The 25,267-nt window shown below is 63.9% G+C and overlaps 1 protein-coding gene across 3 annotated transcripts; it reads right to left on the bottom strand.

Moving 5' to 3' along the window:
* Nucleotides 1-719: 719 nt before the first annotated feature.
* On the bottom strand, nt 720-24,968 carry CELSR2 (cadherin EGF LAG seven-pass G-type receptor 2). 3 transcript variants are annotated; one of them, XM_028502574.2, is made up of 34 exons: nt 21,160-24,968; nt 16,324-16,971; nt 14,275-14,497; nt 13,751-13,866; nt 13,485-13,573; nt 12,959-13,116; nt 12,436-12,599; nt 12,161-12,286; nt 11,645-11,811; nt 11,061-11,348; nt 10,792-10,966; nt 10,502-10,643; nt 10,207-10,327; nt 9,618-9,801; nt 9,332-9,433; nt 8,599-8,693; nt 8,121-8,330; nt 7,575-7,758; nt 7,351-7,479; nt 7,084-7,264; nt 6,775-6,942; nt 6,569-6,695; nt 6,249-6,449; nt 5,789-5,963; nt 5,402-5,514; nt 5,181-5,260; nt 4,957-5,083; nt 4,726-4,848; nt 4,008-4,135; nt 3,704-3,792; nt 3,406-3,594; nt 3,096-3,266; nt 2,756-2,990; nt 720-2,450 (listed from the first exon to the last, which is right to left on the bottom strand). In XM_028502574.2, exons 1-34 carry the CDS (start codon nt 24,473-24,475, stop codon nt 2,423-2,425), a joined length of 8,772 nt encoding a protein of 2,923 aa, XP_028358375.1. In that variant the 5' UTR covers nt 24,476-24,968; the 3' UTR covers nt 720-2,422. The 3 variants fall into 3 exon arrangements, with proteins under 3 accessions (XP_028358375.1, XP_035871590.1, XP_035871591.1); XM_036015697.1 differs by having other exon boundaries at nt 720-2,308; XM_036015698.1 differs by having other exon boundaries at nt 720-2,049.
* Between the last annotated feature and the right edge of the window lie 299 nt (nt 24,969-25,267).

Below are 25,267 nucleotides of genomic sequence, written 5' to 3'. Positions count from 1 at the left end.
CCTGCCCCCACCCAGCAGCCACATCGAGGGAAGCCAGTGTTTATTGGCCTCTTAGTTGTTAATGCACCGTGAACTGTTCTAAGCACTTTACATGTGTTAACTCATTTAATTCTCATAAAGGCTCAATTAGGCGGATGCTATTATTATCCTCATTTTGCAGGCAGAGAAACTAAGGCCCAGAGAGATGAAGTCACTCGATCCAGTCCCTGGGTTTGTGTTCTTACAATACGAAGTAATGAGCAGAGTACATAGTTGGCTTGGAGTATGGGTAGCTGCTTCATATCCATTGGGAAAACACATACACACACAGAATAGCCCAGAGACATAGAGTTAGGAGGTACCCCATCACTGAGCACCTTGAAATTCCCGCCAGCCCCTCAGCTTAGCCCTCCCTGTCCCTGAATTCTGCCTGCAGGATGCAAACACTAAGGGGTTGGGCTGGAAACCTGCCTGCCCCGTGCAGTCTCCTCTCCAGCTACACAGGTCCCTTCTCATGAAAATGGTACCTTCCTGCCACGTCTTCCTTGGAAATGCCAGGACATGGGCTCTGTGCTGATGAGGCTGTTCAAGGAGCACGACTGAGGTGCCGGTAGAGAGACTGGCTCACACCAGCCACTTGGCATCCGAGAACCCTGACCTGGTCCCGCCTGCTCATTTTCCAGAGGCCAGGCCTCTCGCCCTCTGGACAGACCACGACGCAGAAGCAATGATGGCAATGCTCGACCCGCACAGGACTAGTTTATTCAGTAGTATGGGGAAATGAAAAAACAGAAACAAAAAACAACCAAGCACAAAACCCTACAATATTTACAGTGACAATCAAACTGTACAATCCGATGGTTAGTATCAAGTTAGAATCCAGCATCTTTGTACTCTTTAAGTCAAGTCATCAGTAGTAAAAACCAGTTAAATTTTTAACCCTTTGCAGGAATTGCGGAGGGGAGAGGTCAGCGGGGAGAATCCATGACGGGGAAGCCAGAGACCAGTCGTACAAAGGAGAAGCAGGAGCAGTCTTTGTATCCCCCTGCTCCAGAGGGAAGCCTGTGACAAGTCTGGGAAACATGCTTAGCGTAAACGGGGGCTCAGATGAACAGCAGTTGGCAGAACGGGGGAGGAGAGAGGAGAGGCAGGAAGGTGACAGCCTGGAGCAAGGGGAAGGGCCTCGGGCCCCACGCCAGGACTGCTGGGTGCACACCCAACCTGTTACAGCCACGTCAGACCCCCTGGGACGGGCTACGAACCCATCCCAACACAAAAAAAGCAAATAAATAAAAAATATATATTAACTCTCTCTTCGAAGGGAGCTGGGGCGAGGGGGCGGGGTGGGGGAAGAAAGAGGAACAGGACCTGGTCCTTTGAAGAAGAGAGCCAATTCCCAGAAGGGGTTAAAAATAGAACATGTCTCAGAGGCCACAGCAGGTCAGATGAAGTGGGGTGGTCTGTCTGATCTTGGGGGGGCAGGTGAGTGGACCCCAGAACCCAGACTGGAGACCAGTGCTGGGAACGACTGAGCCGGCACTCCATTTGTTCCTCCCCCCATCCCCACCCACACGACAGCAAAGAAGCGCAACTGAACGTGACTGGCCTTCCCCACGAGTGGGGCGGGCAGGGAAATGAAGCACTTTTGGGTCAGTGAACTGAGCAAACGCCTGGACTTCGCACGTGGCCAGAGTCCAGGAAAAGGAGAGGGGCTGGGGTGGCCCGGCCACCACCTGGGGGCACGGGTTCCCCTCAAAATGTGTTCATGCAGCATTTGGGGGTCCGGGGGCACTGAGTCCTTCTGCCCCCTCTCCGGACAAGGCTTCTTCAGTTCCTGGGAGGGGCGGCGCCGGCAGGGTGAGGAGCGCCCCCAGCCCGGCCGCCCTCGCCGCACTGAGGCCCGCCCGGGGCAGCCTGCAGGGCTCGGTGCCCTGGGTGCATGTGGCTTTGTCCTTTCCTTTTGGTGATGGCAAATGAGGGGCAGGCCCCCCAAGAGTCGCTCTCCTCCCAGAGGCACAGCAGATGGGAAACCGAGGAGAGGCTGGGGAGCATCCTGGGAGGTCCTATCCTCTTTGGGAAGGGAGTGGGGAGTCAGTTTCCAGCATATAAAAAAAATTAATCCCTGAAGTCATGAAGAGTGAAGATCCTTTTTTAAATTCTTTTTTTTTTCCTCTTTTCTGAAAAACTTTGTCTTGGAGATGTTGGCCCCAGGGGTCCAAAGTGCAGTGAGGGGGATGACAGGGGAGGGAGTTGGCACTAGATGGCCTTGGGTGGGGCGGGCGCCCCGCCCGGCAAGGCCCAGGCTCCTCAGATGGACGTTTCGTCGCTGCTGCGGACAGGCGTGGGGAGCGGGGGCAGGATAAAGCAGAAGACAGGAGTGGGGGCATGAGTGCCGCTGGGGAAGGCCAGGGAGCCTCAGAGTGTGGGGACCACCGGCCCAGGGTTAATGCAGGAAGTTAAAGAAGAGAAATCTGGAGAGGCAAGAAAGGACAGCGACAGAAAAGGCAGGCAGAGGGTTAGTCGGAGCAGAGGGGACAGTGAGAAGCTTCCACCAGAAGAAGGAAACAGAAAAGCAGCCCCAGCTCCCCACCCTCCCTCACTTTGCCCGAGGCCAGGCTGGGCCGAGCCCACAGGGCACCGTGGTTTGTAGGCATGTGGCAGTAACGGAGCCGGGCCGTGGTCGTCTGCCAGGGAGAGCAGGCTGGGAAGGCCTGCAGGCAGCTCTGAGCCCAGCGGGGGCCTCTGCACCCTGTCCCGCCTCCCCGGCCACACTCACTCGGAGCCTGACGAGTCCTCGTCCACTGTGCCTGCCTTGATGCTCATGGCGATGGGCATGACCCCGTTCAGCTGCTCCTGGAGACTCTGTCGGGGTGGGGGGCGAGGAGGAAGCCCGCCCCGGCTGCCCTCGCTGGCTGAGGAGGCCCGAGAAGACCCCGTGCCCTGCTCCAGGGGTAGCCGCAGGAGGCTGCTCTTCTCGCTGATGGTGGGCAGACACTTCTTCTTGAGGATGCCTGTGGGCCAGCAGGGCGGGGGCCGTGAGAGCCAGGAGGTGGGAGCGCAGGGCTGCCCTGGAGAGCCCCACTGGCCACACTCGAGGCATGGGGCTGCCCACTCACCTTTGTGAGGTTGGGCAGAAAGCCCTGGAAGGGGGCCCAGGGACCCCTCCCAAGGCAGGGCGTCACCGTTCTCGCGAGGCCGCTCCTCAGAGGCCCCATTGCCACCACTCTCCTTCGCTGAGGTCCCGAAGTCTCCCGACCAGGGGATCTTCACGGGCCCCGGGCCCCCATCTGGCGGAGGAAGGGAGTAGGTGAGGCCCAGAGAAGGCAGACGGCTGAGGGAGCCACCACCCTAGCGCTGCCTCCCAGGAGCCCCAGGCCCTCTGTCCTCCCGTTGCCCCCAACAGCCGTGGCCCTGGCGCTGGCCCACCCTTGGGGGTGCTGTGTAGGGGCAGCCTCTCGGCCCCCGGCCCCAGCAGGCTGTCCCAGCCCGGCTCTCCGGGGAAGGCAACTGTCTCCTCCTCTTCCTCCTCCTCGCTGTCTGACGAGTGGGTGGAGGCATAGGAGCCACTCTGGTCATCTTCCAGGGACAGGTCGCTGTCAGAGTCCGTGTCAGGATCTGGGAGAGGGGAGAGAGATCACAGCTGCCCGCCCGCCCGCCTCTGCCCAGCAGAACCCAGGCAGCTGCACCCCCGCCTGAATGGCCGCCAGGGGGCATCCGTCCTCACCGTGCTGCTGGTCTTGACCCTCCAGGAATAGGCTGCTGGGGTCCCCCAGGCCAGGGGGCCCTTGACCAGGGTTCAGTGTGGACTCCTCCCTACGGACACAAGACCATGTGGGAGGGGCAGCCTGGCCCCGTGCCCAGTGTCCCACTCTCCTGGGTTTTCCAGTTCCTGCCCCGTGTCCCTGCTTCTCATTCAAGCTGCCACCGGTGTCAGCCACAGTGCGCACTCCCCGCAGCTGGCTGGCTGGCCAGGATCCGGCAGGCACGGTGCTCTTCTCCCCTCCCCACAACCCATCACCAGGGCTCACCTCAGCAAGAAGGGGATGTAGCTGGGCTGACTCTTGCCCGAGCGGCTGGCGCTGTGCAGAGAGCCAGCTGAGTCTCCGTAGGGCTGGTACAGCCGCCCGTCCGCATACGGGCTGGGGCAGTTGTAGGACTAAGCAGGGAGCGGAGAGGTCAGTAAGCAGAGGGGCAAGATGGGGTGCTCCCAGGCTAGAAGCAGCAGGGCCGAGGGAGCCTGCCCTACATTCTACCTCCCACACGCCCAGGGCTGAGAGAGGCCCCACGGCTCTGCCGTCCCCTGCCGTCCCCTGCCGCAGGGCCCAGTGCTTGCGGCTCTGCGGTGGCAGTGCCGGTCCTATCCGCTTCCAGTTCCCTGGACTCGGCTGTGAAAGGGCTTGCTGGCAAAAGATGGCACCAGGGACTGTCTCCTGACAGCATCCTGGGAGACACAGAAAATGCACCGAGAGTCCCTGGGGATTCTCAGGTGTTGGGCATTTGTGACCTGATTACCTGTCTTGGCCACTTCGTCCGTCACCTTGTTCTTCCCAGTTCCATGCCCATCCCTCCCACATCAAAAGCCTCCTCCCCACCCTTCAGGTCCCCCTCTTGCCAGGCCACACAAAGGGAAGGATGGGGGGATGGAGGAAAAGTGGGACCAAAGCACAGAGAACAGGCTCCTTGGGCCTCTTGCCTCTCCCTGGATCCCCCGAGACCCCTCCACCTCCCTAAGCCCCAGCCCCTCACCGAGGTCAGAGTGGACTTGGTGGTCAGAGCAGGGTCAGGACTGGGCTTACGGCTGCACGCAAACTTGAGCACTTTCCGGACCTCCTTGCTAAGCACCACGTAGGAGAGGAAGATGAGGGGGCCCTGGCAGGTGGGAGGCGGAACTGCCTCAGTGCTTATTCTGGGCACCCGCAGCCACCCTTCCCCTCCTGCCTCCCTGGGGCTCCCGCAGGCCTTGGGTGGGCCGGGTACCTGGATGCAATTGCAGGCAGCAAAGAGGTAGTGGAAGAGGAGGCTGTCACTATTGACGGAGAGCAGTGCCAGCAGCCACGAGGCACTCAGCAGCAGGAGGACAGCGAAGGAGGGCCTCAGGCCCGAGCTGGGGAGAGGGGCGGGCTGTGAGTGGGTGGGGCCCTGAGGCCTTCCACACTGCCGCCCGCCCACCCTCCACTGGGGCAGCCACACCCCATACTCACACAGGGCCTTTCTTCTCGAAGCCCTGCCGGTGGGCAGCACAGGAGGCCCGGGCCGCCAGGATGTACAGGAAGACGCTCATCTAGCAGGGGAGGGAGAAGTGTGAGGGGCATCGTCGGGGGACACACGGCTTCCCCACCACCGGGCCCTGGCAGCCTCAGCTCTTCCTCACGAGCTCAGATCCTGAGGACCCAGTCAGCCCAGCCCGCTTTCTAGCGCTTACCGAGACAGCGAAGGCCACGGGGCCAGCGAAACTCCAGATCAGGGTGTCGTAGATGGAGAGCCAGCAGAAGTCGGGGTTCCCGTAGCCCTCGGGGTCCAAGCCCACGGCAAGACCTGGGAGCACGGCAACAGCAGCAGGGGAAGGGGCGGTCAGGTGGGCACACGGAAACAAGCACAGAAGCAGACGGGAGCAGCCCACCACCTGTCCCTGCCGTCCTCTCCCAGGACGGGGGACCCAGCCACTGGGTAGGGGTTCCAGAGGCTGGGTTCAATCAGGGGGACACCCATGGAGAACCTAACCCGGGGCATTGGGATGGAGGGCCTCTGGGCCTGGGGCACGGGTGGGGAGAACACGGAGTGACCAAGGCCCGGAACGGGGGTGGGGTACCTGTGATGAAGGCGGGCACACCCCAGCCCAGCATGTAGTAGAAGCGCATGGGGCCGGCATTGACGTCGCGCACCTCGGTGAGCGCCCGGTACAGGTGCAGGGCCTCCAGCAGAGCCCAGGAGAAGGTGCAGAGGAACAGGAAGTGCAGCAGGATGGCGATGACTGTGCAAGCGAACTGAGAGCCCAGGCCGGGTCAGCGGCCGGGCATACCCAGCACTCTCGTGGGGCAGAGGGCGAGGGCCCGGGTGTTGGGAGGTGCTCCAGGGGAAGTGGGGGCCAGAGGAAGGCACTTCTAGGGTGCTAGGGAAGTAGGGCGAGCTAGAGAAAAGGAAACTGTGGGCCAGGCCCTGGGATGGGCTCTGTCGGCTGCTGCCACAGGAGCAGGGTTCGGAGTGGGGGTGGACAGGACTCCTCAGGGCCCCCGAGAGCACTGGGGGTTGGGGGAAGGGGGACAGCTTACAGGGAGGTCTGCCTGGTTGATTCCCAGGAGGAAGACCAGCTGAGCTAGGCCCAGGGCGGCAGTCAGGTTCCGCCGGATGCCGTGCTGGTTGGAGCGGAGGGCACGCAGGAGAGTGAGGAAGAGGAAGGTGAGTAGCAGGGCAGCCAAGGTGACCCCTAGGGCCACATAGGTCAGTGTCTTCAGTGGCAGGATCTCCCCATTCTGCAGGGTGGACGGCAAGGGGCCAGAGGAATTAGGAGGAGCGGAGCCCGAGCACCCAGCCCGGTGCCCTGGGCTCCTGCCCCCCCCGCCCCACTCTGCGGGCTCCCCTTGGGTCCGACCTCCCGCCGGGACACGTCCATGAGCACAGCGAAGCTCGTCATGTGGTTGCACTGGCAGCTGACGTGGCTCTCGTTGCGGAAGACAACTTCGCAGCCTCGGGCTGACCAGCCACCTGTGCCACTGACCCTGCAGGAGGGAGGCTGGGTCAGGAGCCAGGAGGCCTTCTGGGCCCCAGGCCTCAGGAGCTAGGGCAGTGCAGGCTCACAGGATCGAGTGGTTCCAGAAGACACAGATGGGCTTGGTCCGCTCCTCCGTCTCCAGCAGCCGGAACTGCACCGTGACCGGCTTGTCCAGGGCTCGAGGCAGAAGCTCCTCGTCGTCATGGACGCTGATGCTCACCACGGGCGTGTTGATGACCGGGCGCTTGGGAACCCTGATGGGGGTCAGCGGGAACACAGTCGTCATCGTGTGACCCAGGCACACCCCCCATCCTGGGTTCTGCGCCACGCCTCGGCCTGCAGCCAGAGACCCGCACCGCCCCCCTGGCCCCCCACCCCTCTCTCCGGCCGCTCACCTCAGGCTGCGTTTGTCGGGGTCGTAGTTATGGGGCAGCAGCCCCGCCAGGGTGCGGTATATAATGACACTGGCCACGGCCTCGCCCTGGCTCAGCTCCGGGTGCCGCCGCTGTCGCCGCGCCAGCTCCTCTGGCTCCTGCACCTCCCCGGGGCCTGCGGGTCTGACCATGGGGGCTGTTTCTGGGAGAGGAACACGGTCCACTCAGCGGCGCCCTGCACGAACACCCCGGCCTGGCCCCCGCCCTGCCCCGGAGGCCCCCACTGACCTCTGAAGACGGACTCAGGCAGAATGACCGTCGTCTCAAGATCTGAGGGCCGCTCCCCCCTCAGCGCCTCGTAGCGTGGCAGCTTGGCCCCAGCGAAGTTCCCCTTGTCCAAGCGAACTACGGAGATGACTAGGGAGAGGGTCGCAGGTCAGGGGGCCCCAGCACGGCCACCGTTGCCAGGGGCTCCCTCCACAGACCCCTCGGGCTGCGGGCAGCAGCCTCACCGATGTTGGGAGTGACGATGGTGAAGGGGCTTAGGTAGGTGTGCCGCATGTTCTGGGCCAGGGCGCTGGCGTAGGCCTCGTAGTGCTGAAGCAGCCAGGCGGTGCCGCCCTCTGTCTGCTGAATCAGCTCCCAGTGCCGCTTGTTGGCCGCGTCCAGTAGGGCACTGCCCACCCGCAGCAGGTTCTGTGGGGGGCGGGGGGCACGGTCACAGTGGGCTGCGCCGGCAGCATACACCTCTCACCCCCATCGTGGGCTCTGGGGCCTGTGCCTGGACCAGTTCATTGTACGAGACGCTGCTCCCTCCCTGCCCTGAGCAGACAGATCCCCAAGACAAACACTGTATTTTTTATGGGCACCTTGCTCTGAAAGCATCGGGAAGACGTAGGTTACCTCGGTGCCGGGCCATGGCTCAGCTGGGAGCTGCCTGAAGATGGGGGTGGGTAGTGCTCCCGACTCTGTCCCCGGGTTGCCAGGAGCAGGCTCACTTACTGAGACGCCCTCCACCCCCCGCAACTGTCAGCCACCCCACCCGCTCCGAACCCCACCTCGGTGAAGTGCACGTCCTGGGTGGCCGACAGCCCGAAGCCCCGCTGGGCGCTCTCGTGGGCCAGCAGCCGTGTGGCCAGCTGGTAGGCCACCTTGACGTCGCTGCCGAAGTAGCCGGCCGTGTGCTGTGTGGCATTGCGCAGGAGCAGGGCCAGCCGCTGGGAGCGCCCCGAGTCCAGGCCCGACTCATTCCGCTGCAGCCGCTCAGCCTGGGATGCAGCCAGATGGAAGGGGGTGGGGGCAGGGGGTCAGCACAGGAGGGTGACAATGAGGTACCAGGAGGGCAGAACTGGAACTCTGGAGTACAGGGCCCTCGGCAAAGAGGAGATGCGGCCTCTCCAAGGGGCACACAGGAGGGGGCACACAGTTCAGGAGACGGGCTGGACTTCCAGAATCCCTTTCTCAAAGCTGGGTGGGCCAAGTGAGGCTGGGCAGGGGGCAGGGGAGGGAGGAGAGGGGGCGAGGAGGTTCCCTTACAAAGCCCTTCAGCTCCGAGAAGGTGACTGATGTGCAGTTGAAAAGGTTTGGGGGGAGCCACCCCCTGTGCTCGTCACAGTGGCGCACAGCCGTCCCTGGGGGAAGAAAGTCAAGAGGCTGCCTCACGAAGGGGCCACAGGAGGCCACTGAGACCTCATGGGCTGGAGACGGAAGACAGGGAGACCAGCAGGTGGAAACGGGAAGGCAGGCATGCAGAACGCTACAGCAGGCTCTGCCAGGCCAGCCCGACAAGGGCTTCAGGAGCACAGGTGCCTGGCCTCCTGGGGCCCCCCAACACTGCTGCCCCTCTCCAGCCACCACCTCTGCTCTCAGTCACTCTCTGCTTGAGAACTCTGCTCGTCACCAACCCAAGGCCCGGGTCTCCTGGCACAGGACCCAACACCACCTCCTCCCCGGGCTACCTGTCTAGTGCACAACCCCAGGACCAGGCTGAGAGCCCTGTGGGATCCTTTGAACCGCCAGCACCCAGCCCTGTGCTGGGCACACTGCAGGTTTCTCAGCACTTTTGTTAAGAGCCCAAGATGTAGGTGCCTTTCATCTGGGCACCCTTGGGAGCAGGAGAACTGTGTTCCAGGGGAGAATGGACATGGAATCTCCAAGACCTGGAGGCCAGAGAGGGGGTCCCAGGATCCGCAGCCAGGGCCTCCCCCCCCTTATCCCACCGATGAGAGGCTAGGTCCTCCATATTGCAGTCCAGGCCCCCAGCACCTACCAAAGGAGCCTCTGGGGCACGGGGCAGCGGCAGGCAGCCCGAAGCGGGTACGGGGCCACCAGATCCCAGCCTCGATGGCGCGCGGGCAGCTGTCGTAATTCACTGTGGGGAGGCACACTCGGTCACCCAGGAGCAGGTCTCCCCGGGCAGCTCTGCCCAGGCTGCCCAGCCCTCCCTCCCGCAGCATCCTCAGGTCTGCCACCGGGGCCTGCTCCTGGCCTCCCTGGGACACCAGGACCTGGCACGCCCTGGGGCAGGCCCCAGGGTCCCGTTGTGGGAGCCCCACCTTCACAGCCGTTAGTGGTGACCTCAGCAAAAGGGTTGTCACAGCGGTCGCACTGGCGCCCGATGACGCCCGGCTTGCACGGACACTGGCCATCCTCGGGGTCGCAGACTCGGGACAAGGAGCCCGTGGGGTAGCAGTCACACAGGAGGCAGATGGGGCTGCCAGGGGGCCGGTAGTGGTTCTCCTGCGGGGGGAGGGGCCACCGGCTCAGGCTCCCTTGCCTGGACGCTCATGGATCCTTTCAGCTGCGGTCCCTCTGGAAAGAGGCTCCCTGCCCTCAGGTTTCCCCTCGAGAGTAGCATGCAAAATATTTAACAACTGGCCATAATTGGGGGTTTGGTCCGTCAGCGAGACACCAGCCAGCCAGAACAGGCAGCATACAACCGGTCCGGCGGGCCCAGAGCTCGCTGGCTAAGTATCGGTCCTGGCTCCCCCGACCTCCCAGACACGTGAGGACAAAGAGCCACCTGCCTGCCCTGTTACAGCAAAGGAGCACCGCTCTGGCCTCCACAGGAAGTCTCTCCCCACTGCTGCCCTCAAGGGCCCGGCAAGTACAGAACAGAGGTCAAGGCCTGGGTCAAACTGTCACCTTGCAGTGGCACTCGCCGCTTGTCTTGTTGCAGTCCGGGTCGAAGCCTTTGCTGACATCACAGTTGCATGGGCCACACGTGGGGTGTCCCCACCAGCCTCGGGGACAAGGTTGGTCAATCCTGCAGAGAGGGACCCAGGCAGGCATGAGCTCCCTCTGCCATCCTTGCCACATGTGGCCTTGTGTGGCCCTTCTGACCCTGGCTGCCCCTCAGCCGGGTTCTCAGTGCTCTGAGGGACAAACCAGAGATGAGCAGTAGCCACCGAGGCTTGCTGAGATGGGCTGGTCCACTTACCTGGTCTCACAGTATGGCCCAAGGTAATTTTGGGGACACTCGCAGGTGTAGCCGTGGGGAGCACTGGGCTTTCGGATACACGTGGACTGGTGCTCACACGGGTTCAGGTCACACACGTTAGTACAGTTGTCCCCATAGTAACCTGGGACCAGAAAGGCAGGAGCGGCTCAGTTCCCCCGCCCCCACACGTTGCTCAAACCGCATTCACCCCCCTCCCTCCACGGTGAGCACCATGCCAGCTGGCCGTGGCACCTGCTCGCCTGCCCCGTCTTCCCGGATCCCTGGCTCACCCGGGTCACAGCTGCAGGAATAGCTGTCCCAGTCGTCGCTGCAATAGCTGTTGGCAGGACATGGGTTCGAGTCACAGGGATCTGGCAAGCTGCAGCCCGGCTCCACGTTGATGCTTTCCCCACGGCTGGGATCCAGACTGCTAACCCCCTTGGGTGTCTCGCTCACCCGCACTCCCTGGAAAGGACAGGGGTAGCGTTGGCCCTCCATGGCGCAGGCCTCCGGGTGGTGGCGGGGCCGAGGAGGCCGGGGAGGCTGGGGAGGGGCTCACCTGCAAACAGCCCCGGAAGCCGCGGGCCACACCGCTGGCTGGCCCAGGCACGCCGCCCACGGTGATGTTGCTCAGGTGCAGCCCGTGGAGCCGGGGGCCCAGGTTGCCCTCTGCCTGCTGTTGCCCGTAGTCAAAGGACAGGATGGCGTGGCCAGGGCCCCCGCTGGCTCCGAGTGCCAGCTCCGTGTGGTGCCAGTCACCGTCGTTGGCCCGGCCCGGCTCCAGGCGGAGGGACGAGGCCTGGAGCCCCGTGCCCTCCACACTCAGCACCACGTGGCCCCCCCGCAGCTGGCACCGGGAGGGAGGAAAGGGGGACCATCAGACCACCTTAAGTGGCTCTTCTTCCAGCCCACCGTTCCCCTTCCCCTCCAGAGAACCAACCATCTTGCTGCCCCATTAAGACCAGAAAGAACAAGGTGTTATTTCATTTGGGCCCCATAGATGGCAGCAGCGACCCACCAAACCAGTCAAACCGCTTTTTCATTTCCAGGAAAGACAAGACCCTGCCCACCCTCTCTGACCAGCCAGCCCCCTGGAGGCTGAGGCAGCCCTGGCCAGGGCCAGGTGGGCCCCTTGTGCATCACCTGCAGGGTGATGGTACTTCGCCCCCTGGTGACAGCCTGCAGCAGGACACCGTCGGCCTGGCGTGTGCGGAACATGAGGCTGAGGTGCCAGGGCTGGGAGATGGGCAGCGAGAGGCCCTGCCAGGCCACCAGGCTGCTGCCCAGGAAGCGCTGTGGGTTGGCCATTTCTGGGGAGGTAGATAAAGGCAGGCTGAGGGGCGGAGTGGCCAAGTGCCTCGGGAGATATGATGCTCGGGGGTGGTGGCGGGTCCATGGGAGGCAGGGCCTTGCCTCTCCCAGTGCCCACTCCCTGGGCGGCCCCGCCCTCCAGAGCATTTACCTGCCCCGGGCCCGCCCCACGCTGTGCCTAGGCCTGCCTGTCACTGGGCCCTTTGTCTCCTGTGCTACCCTCTCGGGTCTCTGCCCAGACACGCCTTTCCACCCACAGCCCAGCTCGGCTGGGCGCTGCCCAGCGCCTGCCCCTGCCAGGGTTCCCAGCACGGCGGATGGCTCCCGGGCCTCGGCCTTCCCGCCTACCCTGGGCACAGCTCTTGCCCCCGAAGCCCAGAGGGCACTCGCAGCTGAATGAGTCCCACTGGTTCACACAGGTGCCCCCGTTGTGGCAAGTGTTGCTGTCACACACGTTCTTCTTGGCAGGGCAGCCTATTGTGGGAAGAAGGGGGCTCAGGCAGGGGTCCTGGGGCAGGGGCTAGAGGGGCTTTGAGGCCCCGCATGCGGGTGTCCCCAAACCAGCGACAGCCCCTCCTCCGTGCGGGGGGCTCCTGGACTTGCCCCACCGCAGGCTCCCATACCAGGCGTGGTGCCGTTGTTGGCAATGAAGTCGGCCATGTCCACGTGCCGGCTGTCCACCTGCAGGTTCCTCATGCAGCCCACGAAGTGCCGTGTCCGGACAGGGAAGCTCTCGGGCAAGTCGGGCACCCCTCCCAGCAGCAGGGGCCCGGTCAGGTCCAGAGACCTGGGGCAGCGACGAGGGTGGGGATGTGAGGCAGAACGGGCAACCTGCAGCCCTCCCTTCTCCCCGCGGCCAGAGCGGGGAGGCCTCAGAGTCCCAGGGGCCCTGTAGAGCAGCGCCAGGGGAAGGGAGGCACCCCCACCTGGAGCTGCTCATGCACACCCACCCCCTCTCCAGGCCCACGCACAAGGCCCCGCTGCAGTCCCCCAGGCTGGCCCGCTCCCACCCACGGGAGACAGAGAAGGCCGGGGGCGGCGAGGCGAGCACCGGCCCTCCTCTGGGTCGGTTCCCATCTCAGGGGCCCCAAAGGCTCCCCTCTTGACCCTCGCCCCTGCCCCGGCCCCTCCCTCCCCCTTGCTTACTTCTTGCTGCCCGCCTGGGTGCCCTGGGCAGCGCAGGAGTAGTTCCCCAGCAGAGCTCCGAAGCGCAGGGCCATCCCCGTGTCACAGCCATCCACACTCACCACGGCCACCTTCTGCTCGGACGGGCCCTGGGGGAGCCCTTTCTGGCCCAGCAGTGGCTGCGGATGGGGACAGGCAGAGAAGGGAGGCAGTGGGCACGGAGCCCACTAGGCTCATGGGCCAGGCACAAAGGCCCAGCGCACACCGACAGCCCTTTATGTGCACACAAGCACACACACGCATGCCCACGACTTAGCCTAAGTTAATGTCCGTTTGAGTGTGACCGGCCTAACGAACACGGAGCATCTGCACTACCCACTGGAATGCAGACACCCCAGCAAGGCGGCAAATGTCCACCCCTCCCTCCCTTTCCACCAGAAGAGCCGAGGCCCTCCCTGGAGGCAGTGCCACCTAGGTCTAGGGAGCACCCGAGCCAAGGACAGATGCCTCCAACTCCCTGACCCCCCCCCCCCCCCCGCACACCCACCTTATTGTAGTACTTCAGCTGGACTGTGTGCCACTGGCCATCACTGACCCCTCCGGGCACGAACGGGGACACGGTGGTGGTGGACTCCCCTAGGGAAAGGACCCAGATGAGCTGGGACACGAGCTGAGAGCTGGGCACAGGCTGAGGGTGTGCTCAGGCTTGGTCCCCGGCCCAGGTGTGGCTGGGAGAGCGTGTGCCTTGGGGTCAGGGGCCGGGAGGCATGGGGCCTCCAGGCGACGGGCAGGGGCACCGGGCACCCGGATCACCTGCAGAGAAGGTGAGCTGGACCTGCTCCTGGATCACCTCGAGGGCCACGAAGTCATGCTTCTCATTGAAGCGCCCGTTGTACAGCAGCAGGCCGTCCCGCTCCTTGGTGGCAAACCTGTGGGGGAGTTGGGGACACGGGCAGGGAATGGGGCACCCACTGGGATGCCAGCACCCCAGCCACCCACCCAACTAGCCCTGGATCCTACTCAGTACCATCCACAGGGCTGGCACCTTGGCCAAAGCTAGGGGCCGGGGGGCTAGAACGTGGAAGATGAGCCCAAACCAGAACCAGAACCAGACCCCCTGGCATTCTGGCTCCCTACCCTGGAGGGCTGTTGGGAGGAGTGATAGGTGGACCCGGGTGGGTGAGCAAAATCTGCTGGCAAAGTGCACGGGCAACTCCAAGTGCACAGACGAGGTTCCGCCAACAACCTGCTCCGAGCACCTCGTCTGTAGAGCAGGAGGTACCCGGGCTCCCACCACAACCCTTTGCCACCCCCTCCCCCGGGGCCCAGACACTCACGAGAGGGCCACGGTGAAGTGGAAGCGCTGGCGCAGGCCACGGAAGGTGATGAAGGAGCGGGCAGGGAAGCTGCGTGTGGTCACCTGGCAGAAGGGCTTCTCGAAGTCTCCGGATGGGCAGTCGCACTTGAAGCCACCCACCAGCAGGTTGACGCAGGTGCCCCCATTCTTGCAGACGCCCGGGCTGCAGCGGCCCGAGCGGGCACTCACCTCACAGTGCTCACCTGAGCAGGAGGGAAGGCAGGGTAAGGACCAAGCTCCTGAGAGGAGGCGGAAACTGGGACTCCTCCCCACCTGCGTTACCTCCTGTGGTCTCCTGTGACCCCCACAGTGCTCCCAAACTCTCCCTCTTCTTCCTCCATCTCCTCTGAGAAGCCCTAGCCTTTCCTGGAGCTGTACCTGGCCCTCTGGGCCATTCTCAGCACATCCCATATCCCCCTCCAGCAAGCTCCTTGAAGCTCCCAGCCCCTCCCATGCCCCTCTGGGCCTCAAGAGCATAGGCCTACAAGGTCCCTGAGCACAAGGCCCAAATCCTAGTAGCCTTTGGTGCCAAGCAAGCTCAGGGGTGTTCAGCCCCCGCAGGTGTGAATGTGCATAGGAGGAAGGGCCTACAGGTCGGCTTGGAAGCCAGTGCCAACCCCCCTCCCCCTCCCTCCCACTGGTGCTTTTGTCCCTGTCAGGCGCCAAGATCAGTTTCCTTCCCTGGGGATGAGACCAGGCTTCCACTCAGATTTGTCAGAGTTATGGGGGGTTGTAAGGGGGGAGGTGAGGACACCCCAGGAATGGGGCAGGGGACTCCCACTCTGAGCCCTGCCTGGGGTCCAGGCTGAGGACCTCTGTGAGCACTTGGGAGATGCTAAGTTTGGAACTGAGCCCTGGGAGCAGACCAGGACTCCATGGAGGAGCTGAAAATTCCAGCAGGAAAATCCACCCCTTTCTCTCCTTCCCCATTCCCAGATTCTAGAGATAGGTTCTCAGCTCCTGTGCCTAGTGACTGGCTCTTGTTTCCATGGAAACTGTTGTTCGCCTACTCTAAGCCCCCCCTTGTCATCCTCCTGGACAAAGACTCCACTCCCCTCCCCCAAGCCCAGCCCTCCCCTCTCCCCCACCACCCACAGCCGCAGCCGAGAGGAGTCAAGTCTGGAAGTTCTGGGCAGGAAGATGCAGTGAGGGAGGCGGTGGCGCCCGCCTGCCACTGCCGGCTGAGTCGTGGGCCCGGCTCTGCAGGGCAGAGAGAGAGGCCTAAGGCACTGGGAAGGGAGGGCCATGGGGGAGAGGTGAAGGGGTGTCCAGGGGAGGAATAGGAGCCTGCAGGGCGGGCTCAGGAGCACAAGGCAGAGGCAGGGACTGGGCCACAGGCCAACAGGGAGGCCCCCCGATCAGGACCCTCTGTTATGTACCTGGGCAGGGCAGGACTGTTCTGCTCAGAGTTGTACAGATGCAATGACCGTAAGCAACACCCCTGTCCCCACAGCTGAGCCCCTCCGGGGCCCCCAGCTCCTCCTGCCTTCCCTCCGATGCCTGGGGACAAAGGCACTTACTGTAGCTCAGACAGGTAGGTAACTCACTCGGTGTCGGGAGAGGTCAAGGTGGAGGCCCAGGCTCATCTCTAACCAGGCTTGGAGGTGAGGCCTGGAGCAAGTCACCTGACCTCAACGTTCCCCTAAAGCACAGCCAGCGTTTGCCACAGGCCAGCTCTGTCCATGTGCTACATTAACCACGTTAATCCTCACAACCGCTGTGCCATGCAAGCAGATTGATCCTTCCCGTTTTAAAATTCTGAGGCACGGAGGGGTTAAGCAACTTGCTCAAGGACACAGCCACTAGTGGCAAAGCTGGGGAGCAAATCCAAGCAGGTTGGCTCTAGAGCTAGAGCTGCCCCCGAGTTACACTGCTTCGGTGGGGGGAGGGGTGGGGGAGGAGGAGGACTCCCCTCTCTGACTTCTGCAACAGGTTGGTGCAAAACAGCGCGTGGGGGTTGAGAACGGCCAGGGAAACCCGTCCCTTACTCTGGGAAGGAACTAGGCAGCAGACCCCTCCCTCGGCTCACCCGTGTAGCCGTCGCGGCAGAGGCAAGTGTAGCCGCCCTCGCGGCTGCGGCAGCGCCCGTGGGCTCCGCAGGGCCGCGAGTAGCAGAGGTCCACCTCGGTCTCGCAGTAGTCGCCCGTGAAGCCAGGCGGGCAGCGGCAGCGCAGCCCCCCGACCGGGTGGATGGGCCGGAAGAGCACGGACGAGGAGGCGATGAAGGGCGCCGAGGAGTCGAAGCGCAGCACCGACACGCAGCGCATGTAGTTCTCGCACGGCTCGCGCAGGCAGATGTTGTCGTCGAAGGGCAGCACGCGCTGGGCCGAGATGGCCGTCAGCAGGCTGCGGTTGAGGTACAGGCGCTCCTGCAGGTCCTCCGAGGGCAGGAAGGGCGGCCCGCCCCCGGGCCCCGGCGGCTGGCCCACCGACAGGCTCACGTTGAGGATGTGGCCGCCGGGGGCGTCGGTGTCCCGCTGCACGTTGAACACCACCACGTGGTCTGGGGGCGTGGCCAGCGTGGCCGCCACCGCCTGGATGAAGAGGCCCAGCAGTGGCGACAGGAAGCGCTCCGGCGACATGTCCTCCAGGCGCAGCGTGATGCTGTGCGTGAGCATCTCATCCGTGATGATGGTGACGCGCAGGGCGCACTGGGCCGTCACACTGTGCACGCCATCTGCAAAGAGGCAGCAAGGGTCAGGACCTGGCCTGGGACTGGGATGCCAAGCCATAGACCTGGCCCTGGGCAGCGGCCCCAAGAACAGGGGGTGAATGGGGCTGAAATCCAGCCACACATCCTCACGATGCTCAGCCGCCAAGGAGGGGCCCCCCTTGGGTATAATGCCTGCAGGCAAGCCACTCCTTGAGGAGGAGCCCCCAGTGATCCCCTGGGGTCCCCAGGGATCCAGCTTTCAGAAGTTCTCCTGGCACACTTTCCCCAGACCCTCTGGTGGGAAGCATGGCACACCTTTCAATGTGTGTGCACCTTTCCCTGCCCAGGCCGTGGGTCCTGCTCCCTTCTACCAGACTACTCGGGGCTTCCCTACAGAGAACCTTATTCTGCCTTTCCTCACCTCTCTCCAGGACCAGAGTGCCCGGAGAGAACCACAAATATAATCCCCCCGCCCCCTCAGCCTCTGTATCTCCACACTACCATACCCCTGACCCTGGCTGTGCTCCTCCCCACCCCACCCCCAGCAGAGAAGGGGGGGATGAACTGGGTCAGTGGGCCACCTGGTTCTCCTCCCACTGAGCCGCATGGCTGCTTGGGCGCAGGCCACTATCCCCATGGCAACAGCCCACACAAAGCATTCTTCCCGCCCAACTCTCTAGGTTTCTGAGGGTAGCCCCGGGGGGGACTCCACCCCAGGAAATCCAGCTGAGCCCCCTAGCCAGTGGCAGTACCACCCGCCGCTCTGACGCTCTGGAGGACTGGGGAGGAAGCACAGGTGGAAAGGCCTGGGCTGCCCAGACTCTCGACAGAGCCCCACTGGGCTCAAGTCTTCTCTGGCCCTGGGCCTCGAGCTGCTCAGCGCCCACTCGCCGCACAGCATTGCACCAGGATGCCTGCCACACACTCACTCGCAGACAGCCAAGTACTAACACACTCCGCGGTCTCACTCCACCCACACGCCCTGAGCCCGGCAGTGCCACACATACCTGAATGCACACACACACACGAGAATGGCTTTTATTTTGCTCAAAAATGAAAGCTGGAGGCCAAGGGGAAGGGGAAATGGCTTGGCAGGGCTATAAGCAACATTCATATTTTTGTTTACAATGCCTTGCACACAGTGGGTGTTTGGTAACTACTAAGATGTTGATGAGAACCTACTGGGTCTCCGTGAGGGGCCCTGAGCAGATACGAAAAAGCACACCCTGGCAGGAATGGGGCAGGAGGTGGCGTTTCTGGGGCCGGGTGAGAGTAGAAGAGGGGTCCACGAACAGACTCTGCTTCTCCGTCCTGCCTACTTCAGGTGGCTGACTACACCGGGTGGCTCAGGTGAGGCTGCGAAGGCCACCTCGGCCACGTCCTCGGCCCACTGCCCACCTGCCTTCCAGCCTCAAGACCTGGGATTTCGAGGCACACCTGCTCTCACAGCAAACCTGCTTGTCATCACCCGCTTCTCCTCCTTCCACTCTGGTCTCACAAGCTGTTCCTTCCAACCTGGCTTACCCAGCCACCCGAACTCACCTACTCCAGGAAGCCTGCCTGGATCTATGACCTCTGGCTTCACTTTGCTCCCTCTCTCAGGCCCCACTGCACTCAGGTAGGGTGCTGGCACAGAGCTCTTGTATACCTGGGGCCTCTGCCTGATGCTTCCTTGAGCAGATAGGTCCTTCAGGTAGAAAGCAGCCCAAGGGTCTACACAGAGTGCTCCTAACTGACTGGGGGCGGGGAGGGGACAGTCAAGGCCAAGGAGCAAGAGAAACCTCACCACCACTCAGCCCTGGGAAGAAGCACTCCTCCCCACACCCCCCCCACCACCACCCCAGGCCCCGCCTATGTCCCTCATCCACTGTGTCTCTGTTGCTTCCCATCTGGCCCACCATCTGTGGCCACCTGCCCCCTATGCTATTGTCCCCCATCCCTAGCAGTTAACCTACTGCTCGCTCCTTCCTCTTTGTTCCTCTCCCCTGCCTTGACCTGGGTCACCCCTCAGGTGCCAAGGCAGTGGTGGGAACAGGGATAAGGAGTGCATTGCCTGAGCCATCCTCCTGGACACAAAGCAGTTGGGATGGCCTCTCATCCCCAGAAACACTACCTGAGCCCACAGCCCAGAGCCCAGCCAGCCACGCCTGGAAAAGTGCCAGGTCCCAGACCGTGGCAGAGTCAGCCTCCAAGTTTCCCTTCCCCTGGCAGATGTGCCCGTGGAGGGTGTGGGCCTGGAGGGGTCGACCACTCTGGGGGCTGAACAAGCCATGGACAGGAGCTCCTGTGTGTCCTAGCAGAGTAAGGGAGAGGTGGGGAGAATTCGGGCTCCGGGACAGCCATCGGCCTGGACTGGGGCAGCTGCAGCCCATGGGCACCAGAGAGGGGAAACCAGAGAGGCAGAAACTCGGAGACCAAACAGGGCAACACAAAGGCCCAGGAAAAGAGCCAGCAATGGAGAAAGTGGGAGAGGGAGCGAGACCAACACAGGACATGGGGAGAGGGCACTGGTGAGGGACAGTGCAGGACGGCCCCCATGGGCAGGGCGGAGAAAGAAAGAAGAGACAAAGAACAAGAGAAGGAAGACAAAGGGGCAGTGGGAGTCAATTCCCCCTCACCCCAGCTTCCATGAACTTTGGGGTTGCCGTGGTGACTGCCTCCAAGGGTCAGGGCTGAGGGGAGAGGGTGGGGCTAAGGCTGGAGGGCCAGGGAGGCCCTCCTCTCTACCCCAGGGGAGCTGAGGTCTGGGGTTCGGCCCTGATAGGACCCTGAAGGCTGGGTGGGGCCTTCTCTGCCCCCATCCCTCAGCATCTAGCCACACTCACCTGGGGTGGACTGGGGTGAGGACGAGAGGGAGAGGCTGTCCTTCCCACCACCTGGCCTCCCAGCACAGAGAAGGACTCAGGGTATGGGAACTCCAGCATCCCGCTCTCTCCTCCTGGAGGGGAAACTGAAGCCTCAGAGGCACAGAACCTGGCCCAGGACCTCGAAACGCTCCCACAGCCTGGCTACCGACGTCCCCAGAGGCGTGGGCAGGGGAGGTGTCTGTCCAGGAAGGACCTCGATTTGGGGGGAGGCTGAAGCCATGCCCTGAGTCTCTCTCCTGCCTCTTCCTGACCCCAGGCACAGATTCCCCTCCCGCATGTGTGTGGAGTGGGGGTGTGTGGCCCATCCATCCCCAGGCTGCAGCTAACAAGGGATCCCAGTTGTTCCCAGGCTCGGGGAAGGGGCTCAGCATCCTGGGGCCGGCCCCTCCTTGCTGATGGCTCTCCCTCCCCAAAGCTGAAAGAAAGACACAAGGCCGCCCCCACCCCAGCCCTCCTCCCCCTCCCCTTCTGTCCAGGGAGTCTCTAGGCGAAGCGCTTGGCCAAGCAGCAGGAATGCCCTGCCTGGGTCCTGGCCAGGCTCCCACGCCCCGGGACTGTTCTCTCCCCACCAGATCAGGGGACTCTGCCCTCAGAAGGTGGAGTCCCCATTGGTCCTCTGGCTCATCTTGGTCCCCCGACCCAGGCTGGTGACAGCCAGCAGGGGAGACCTGGTGTCCTAAGAACAGTCTATGGGGTGGCAAGGGGGCCCAGGAGGTGTCAGCCTGGCCCTGGCTTCACTGAAGCCCCTCCCCCAAGATGGACCGAACCAGGGCCTCTGACAGTGGGGTCTGTTTGGACAGAGACAATGAGCTCTGGCCTCACTTCCGGTGGGAGCTCTGAAGGGGGAGCCAGGCCAGGCTCTTTCTGCCCGGAGGGAAAAGAATGCCTGAGACAAAGTCCCCCTCAGCTGGTGCAAGGCTCAGCTGGGAGCCAGAAGGGGCCCGAAGAGGCCCAGCAGCAGGGTCCTGACCCCGCGGCCCTCAGTTCTGTATGAGATCACAGGAATATCTTGCTGGAGTAAGGGGTGCCCAGGGGGCTCCCTGGCCTCTGTGCCCCTCCCCCAGCTCTCGGGGACCCCCCCCAGTCTTCCACGCGCCTTTTTCACATTTCTTGGCAGCCTGGGCCAGGGCAGCCTCGCAAGACTTCCTCCGGCAGATCACAGGCTGGTAGGCGGGGGCAGCCAACCGAAGCAGCCCGGCTCAGCAGGGCTGGGGCTCCTTCCCACGGGGCTCCTGTCCCTCAACCTCTGTGCCAGGCGCCAGGCAGAACAGCGCGGGTCAGGGGTTCCTCCCGGACCAGCTGCCCAGCAGCCCCCCTCCCCAGCATCACCTGGGCCCTCCCTTACCTGACACTAGCACGCTCATGACGGCCTCCAGGGGCCGGTTGTTGTCCAGGGCCCGGCTCAGCCTCAGCTCCCCGGTGGAGGCGTTGAGCAAGACCAGGCTGAGCTCGTTTCCCCGCTCGAAGCTGTAAGTCAGGCTGTCCGAGACGTCAGGGTCGTGGGCCGGCACGCGGCCGATGGTGCCCCCGGGGAAGCTGCTGGAGCGGTTGGTGACATAGTTGTTGAAAAGGATCTCAAAGTTGCCCAGCACTGGCGGGTTGTCGTTGCGGTCCAGCAGGCGGACGTGGACCGTGGCCCGGCTCACGAGGGGCGCCGACGTGGCCTGGATGACCAGGATGTACTCAGGCCGGTCCTCGTAGTCCAGGTCCACCAGGGCGGTCAGCTCCCCAGAGAAGATGTCCAGCTGGAAGACCTCGGGGATGTTGCCCTCTACGATCTGGTACATGATCTGGGCATTGGTGCCTTCGTCCGGGTCCGTGGCTGTGACCCGGGCCACGGCCAGCCCAATGGGGCTGTTTTCTTCCACGAACACATCGAACTCGTCCTGCTCAAAGACAGGCGGGTTGTCGTTCACGTCCAGCACGCTGACCGTCACGTCCATGGGCGTGCGGGCTGGGGGCATGCCCTTGTCCACTGCGTACGCCCGCAAGACGTACTGGGCCACGTTCTCGCGATCCAGCCTGCGAAGTGTCCGCACGATGCCCGACGTGGACTCTACGATGAAGTCGCCGTCCCCGTCGTTGCCCCCCTGGAAGGTGTAGAAGACTCTGCCGTTGAGGCCGGAGTCGCGGTCGGTGGCTGAGATCTGCAGGACGCTGGTGAAAGGGGGCACGTCCTCGTAGACGCTGCCCTGGTAGGAGTCCCGCAGGAACTGGGGGGCGTTGTCGTTCACGTCGTTCACCAGGATCTCCAGGTAGGTGGTGTCGGACTTCTGGGGGATGCCGTTGTCCCGGGCAGTGATGGCCAGGGTGTAGGACACCTGGTCCTCGTAGTCCAGCTCCGCCTGGGTGGTGACGGCCCCGGTGTCTGCGTCGATCCGGAACTGGGGGATGCTGTCCTCCATAAAGTAGGTGATGCGGGCATTCTCGCCCGTGTCCTCGTCCGTGGCACTGATCAGCACCACCGTGGTGCCTGCTGGCCGGTCCTCGTTCACGTTCACGGTGTAGTGGGAGCTCTGGAAGACGGGCCGATGCGTGTTGGCGTCGGTGACGTTCACCACCACCTGTGCCGTGTCCTGCCGCGTGCCGTCGGAGGCGGTGACGGCCAGCACGTACTGCCGCTCCAGCTTGTAGTCCAGCGGCAGGGCGAGGGACACCAGCCCGCCTCCGCTCTGGCTGGTGATGGAGAAGCGGTTCCGGGTGTTGCCGCTGGTGATCTGGTAGGTGATGACGCTGTGGGCATCACGGTCCACGGCCGACACGGTCACCACACTGGTGCCCACAGCCGCATCCTCGTTGAGCCGCACCGTGTACTCGGGCTGGGTGAAGGTCGGGTTGTTGTCGTTAACATCCAGGACGGTCACGCTGACGCTGGCCGAGGCGGTGAGCGCGGGGGCGCCGTGGTCTCGGGCTTCCACCCCGAAGCTGTAGAAGTCAACCTCCTCACGGTCCAGCTCGGCGGCCACGGAGATCCACCCCGTGCCGTTGTTGATGGTGAAGGGGAAGTCGTGCCCGACTCCGGCGAGGCGGTACTCCAGGCGGGCGTTGTCGCCAGCGTCAGCGTCGATGGCCTGCACGTGGAGAACCAGGTAGCCTAAGGGCACACTCTCCAGAACGGTGGCCTGGAACGGGGTGCTGACGAAGATGGGGGCGTTGTCGTTGATGTCGAGGACTTGCACTGTCACCAGGCCAGAGACGTTAGAGAGCGGGGGGCGGCCACCGTCCTGGGCCCGGATCCGTAAGGTGTACTCCTTTGTGGTCTCGTAGTCCAGAGGGCTCACGACATCCAGAGCCCCAGTCTGGGCATCCAGGTAAAACTGGCCCCGGGCGTTGCCACTCATGATGCTGTAGTGCACCAGGGCGTTGCTGCCCTTGTCCCGGTCTGAGGCTGTGACTCTGAGCACTGGGGCCCCTGGGGTCACGTCCTCCCGCACCTGGACCACGTAGCGCTTCTCGCTGAACTGGGGGGCGTTATCATTGTCATCCTCCACGGACAGGAAGACGGCAGCCGTGGCGCTCCGCGGGCCGGGGTCCCGGCCCTGGTCACTGGCCTCCACTGTCAGTTGGTAGGATTCCACCTCTTCCCTATCCACGGGGCCACGGGTTCGGATCACCCCAGAACGAGGGTCGATCTCAAAGACTTCCGAGGGGCTGCCCCCAGGCCCCTCCAGCAGGCGGTACAGAATGTTGGCATTGGGAGGGGCGTCACCATCCGTGGCTCTGACCGTGAGCACCTCATAGCCCACCTCCAGGTTCTCCCTGAGGCTCTCCTTGTATTCCTGCTGCTCGAAGACCGGGTCGTGGTCATTGGTGTCAGTGACCAAGATGGTGAGGGTGGCCAGGGCGCTGCGTCGGGGCATGCCATGATCCTGCGCCGTGACCCTGAACACGTGGGTGCTCTTGGTCTCCCGATCCAGCTCCTCGGCTGTGGTCACCGCGCCCGTGATCGGGTCCAGGGAGAAGAAGTGGTTGGAGCGGCTGTCGAAGAGGGCATCCATGGTGTACTCCAGCCGACCTGCCTCCCCCTCGTCCGGGTCAATGGCCCGCAGGGACGCGACAGCGGTGCCTGCCGGCTGGTTCTCGGGCACTGTGGCCTGGTAGCTGGGGGGCTGGAACTGGGGGGCCGTATTCACATTCCTTTTCCGACGCCCACCCGTGGACTCTTCTGCCGACCTTTCCTCTGCCCTGAGCCCAGGGGTCTGCACCAGCTTGCAGGACTGGCATCGCAGCCGTGGGGCCTTCAAGCACGGGTGCTCTTGGGGCAGGGTGAGCTTGCCCTGTGGGGAAAGGTGGCCTCCGATGCCCAGGAGGCGACAGCTCCAGGGACAGCCTTCCGGGGCTGGCGGCAGGGGGATGTGGGCCCCGGATTCTGGACACCAGACCCTCAGACCATCGTGATGTGGCACCAGATGGCCAGTCAGCTCTGTCCCCTCATCCCTGCAGCGGCTGGTGTAGAGCCAGAGGTTCGAGGCTGAGGCCGGACAGAGCCAGCCCACCGGGGCGCAGGCCGCGGGGGATCCGCGTCCTCCGGTCCCCAGGGAACGGCAGGGCCCCACTTGGTCTCCCAGGAGTGGCGGCAGCGGCAGCAGTAGCAGCAGTAGCAGCAGCGGTGGCGGCGGCAGCGGCGTGGAAAGGGGGGTGCGGGCTGCCCGGCTCCGCATTTCTCCCTGCTCCCGGCTGGCCCGGTCAACGGCGGCGGCTCCTCCTCCGGCTCCTGCCGGCCCCGCCGCGCCTCATGCCCGGGCCGGGGCGCTGGTCCCCCGGGGCCACTCGTGCGTCCCGCGGGGGGCCTGCGCCTTGCTGTCTCGGCGGGGCCGGCGCTGCGCCCTCGGATGCGCCCAGGCTCCCACCGTTCCCCGAGCCGGGCCCGCGCCCGGGTCACCCCGACCAACGCGGGCTGGCGCTGCGCCTCCACTTGCGCGCCCGGCTCTCGCCACCTGCGCCCGCGAGCTCCGCGCGCCCCAGGCCCTGCCGGCCCCCCGATCCCCGAGGTGCCCCCTAAGCCCCGGCGAGATCGCCCACCTGCGCCCACGGAGCTGAACACCCGGACCCAGCCGCCACGGACGGCCCCACACTACCCGCTCACGCCTCGCGTCCGCGCCGCGGCTGCTGCTGTCGCCGCGGCCCCGGGCCCAGCCCCACGCTCCCCCGCCTCCCGGGCGGGCCGGCGAGCTCTGCAGAGCCGCGGCCGCGGCAGCGGCTCATTACCATAGACCTGCTCGCGCCGCCGCCGCCTTAAAGTGGCGACGCCAGCCGCACCGAAGGAGGTGGGCCCCACCCAGAGCCCGCCTCCGCATGGATGCTCTCTAGTCTAGGCTTCTTGTGGTCCAGAAACCCCCATCCCAGATCCCTGCCACCTCCTAGAGAGGAATTAACCATCAGAAGCCACACAGCGAATAATAGTGTCTCATCCTAAGTATGCACAGAGGTTTTCAAAACATTTTGAAGGGCTC

Source organism: Phyllostomus discolor, chromosome 14, assembly GCF_004126475.2.
Source record: "Phyllostomus discolor isolate MPI-MPIP mPhyDis1 chromosome 14, mPhyDis1.pri.v3, whole genome shotgun sequence".
NCBI classification, from domain to species: Eukaryota; Metazoa; Chordata; class Mammalia; order Chiroptera; family Phyllostomidae; genus Phyllostomus; species Phyllostomus discolor.
Note: the sequence above shows the minus strand (reverse complement) of the source record. Positions and strands in the feature narration are given on the sequence as shown.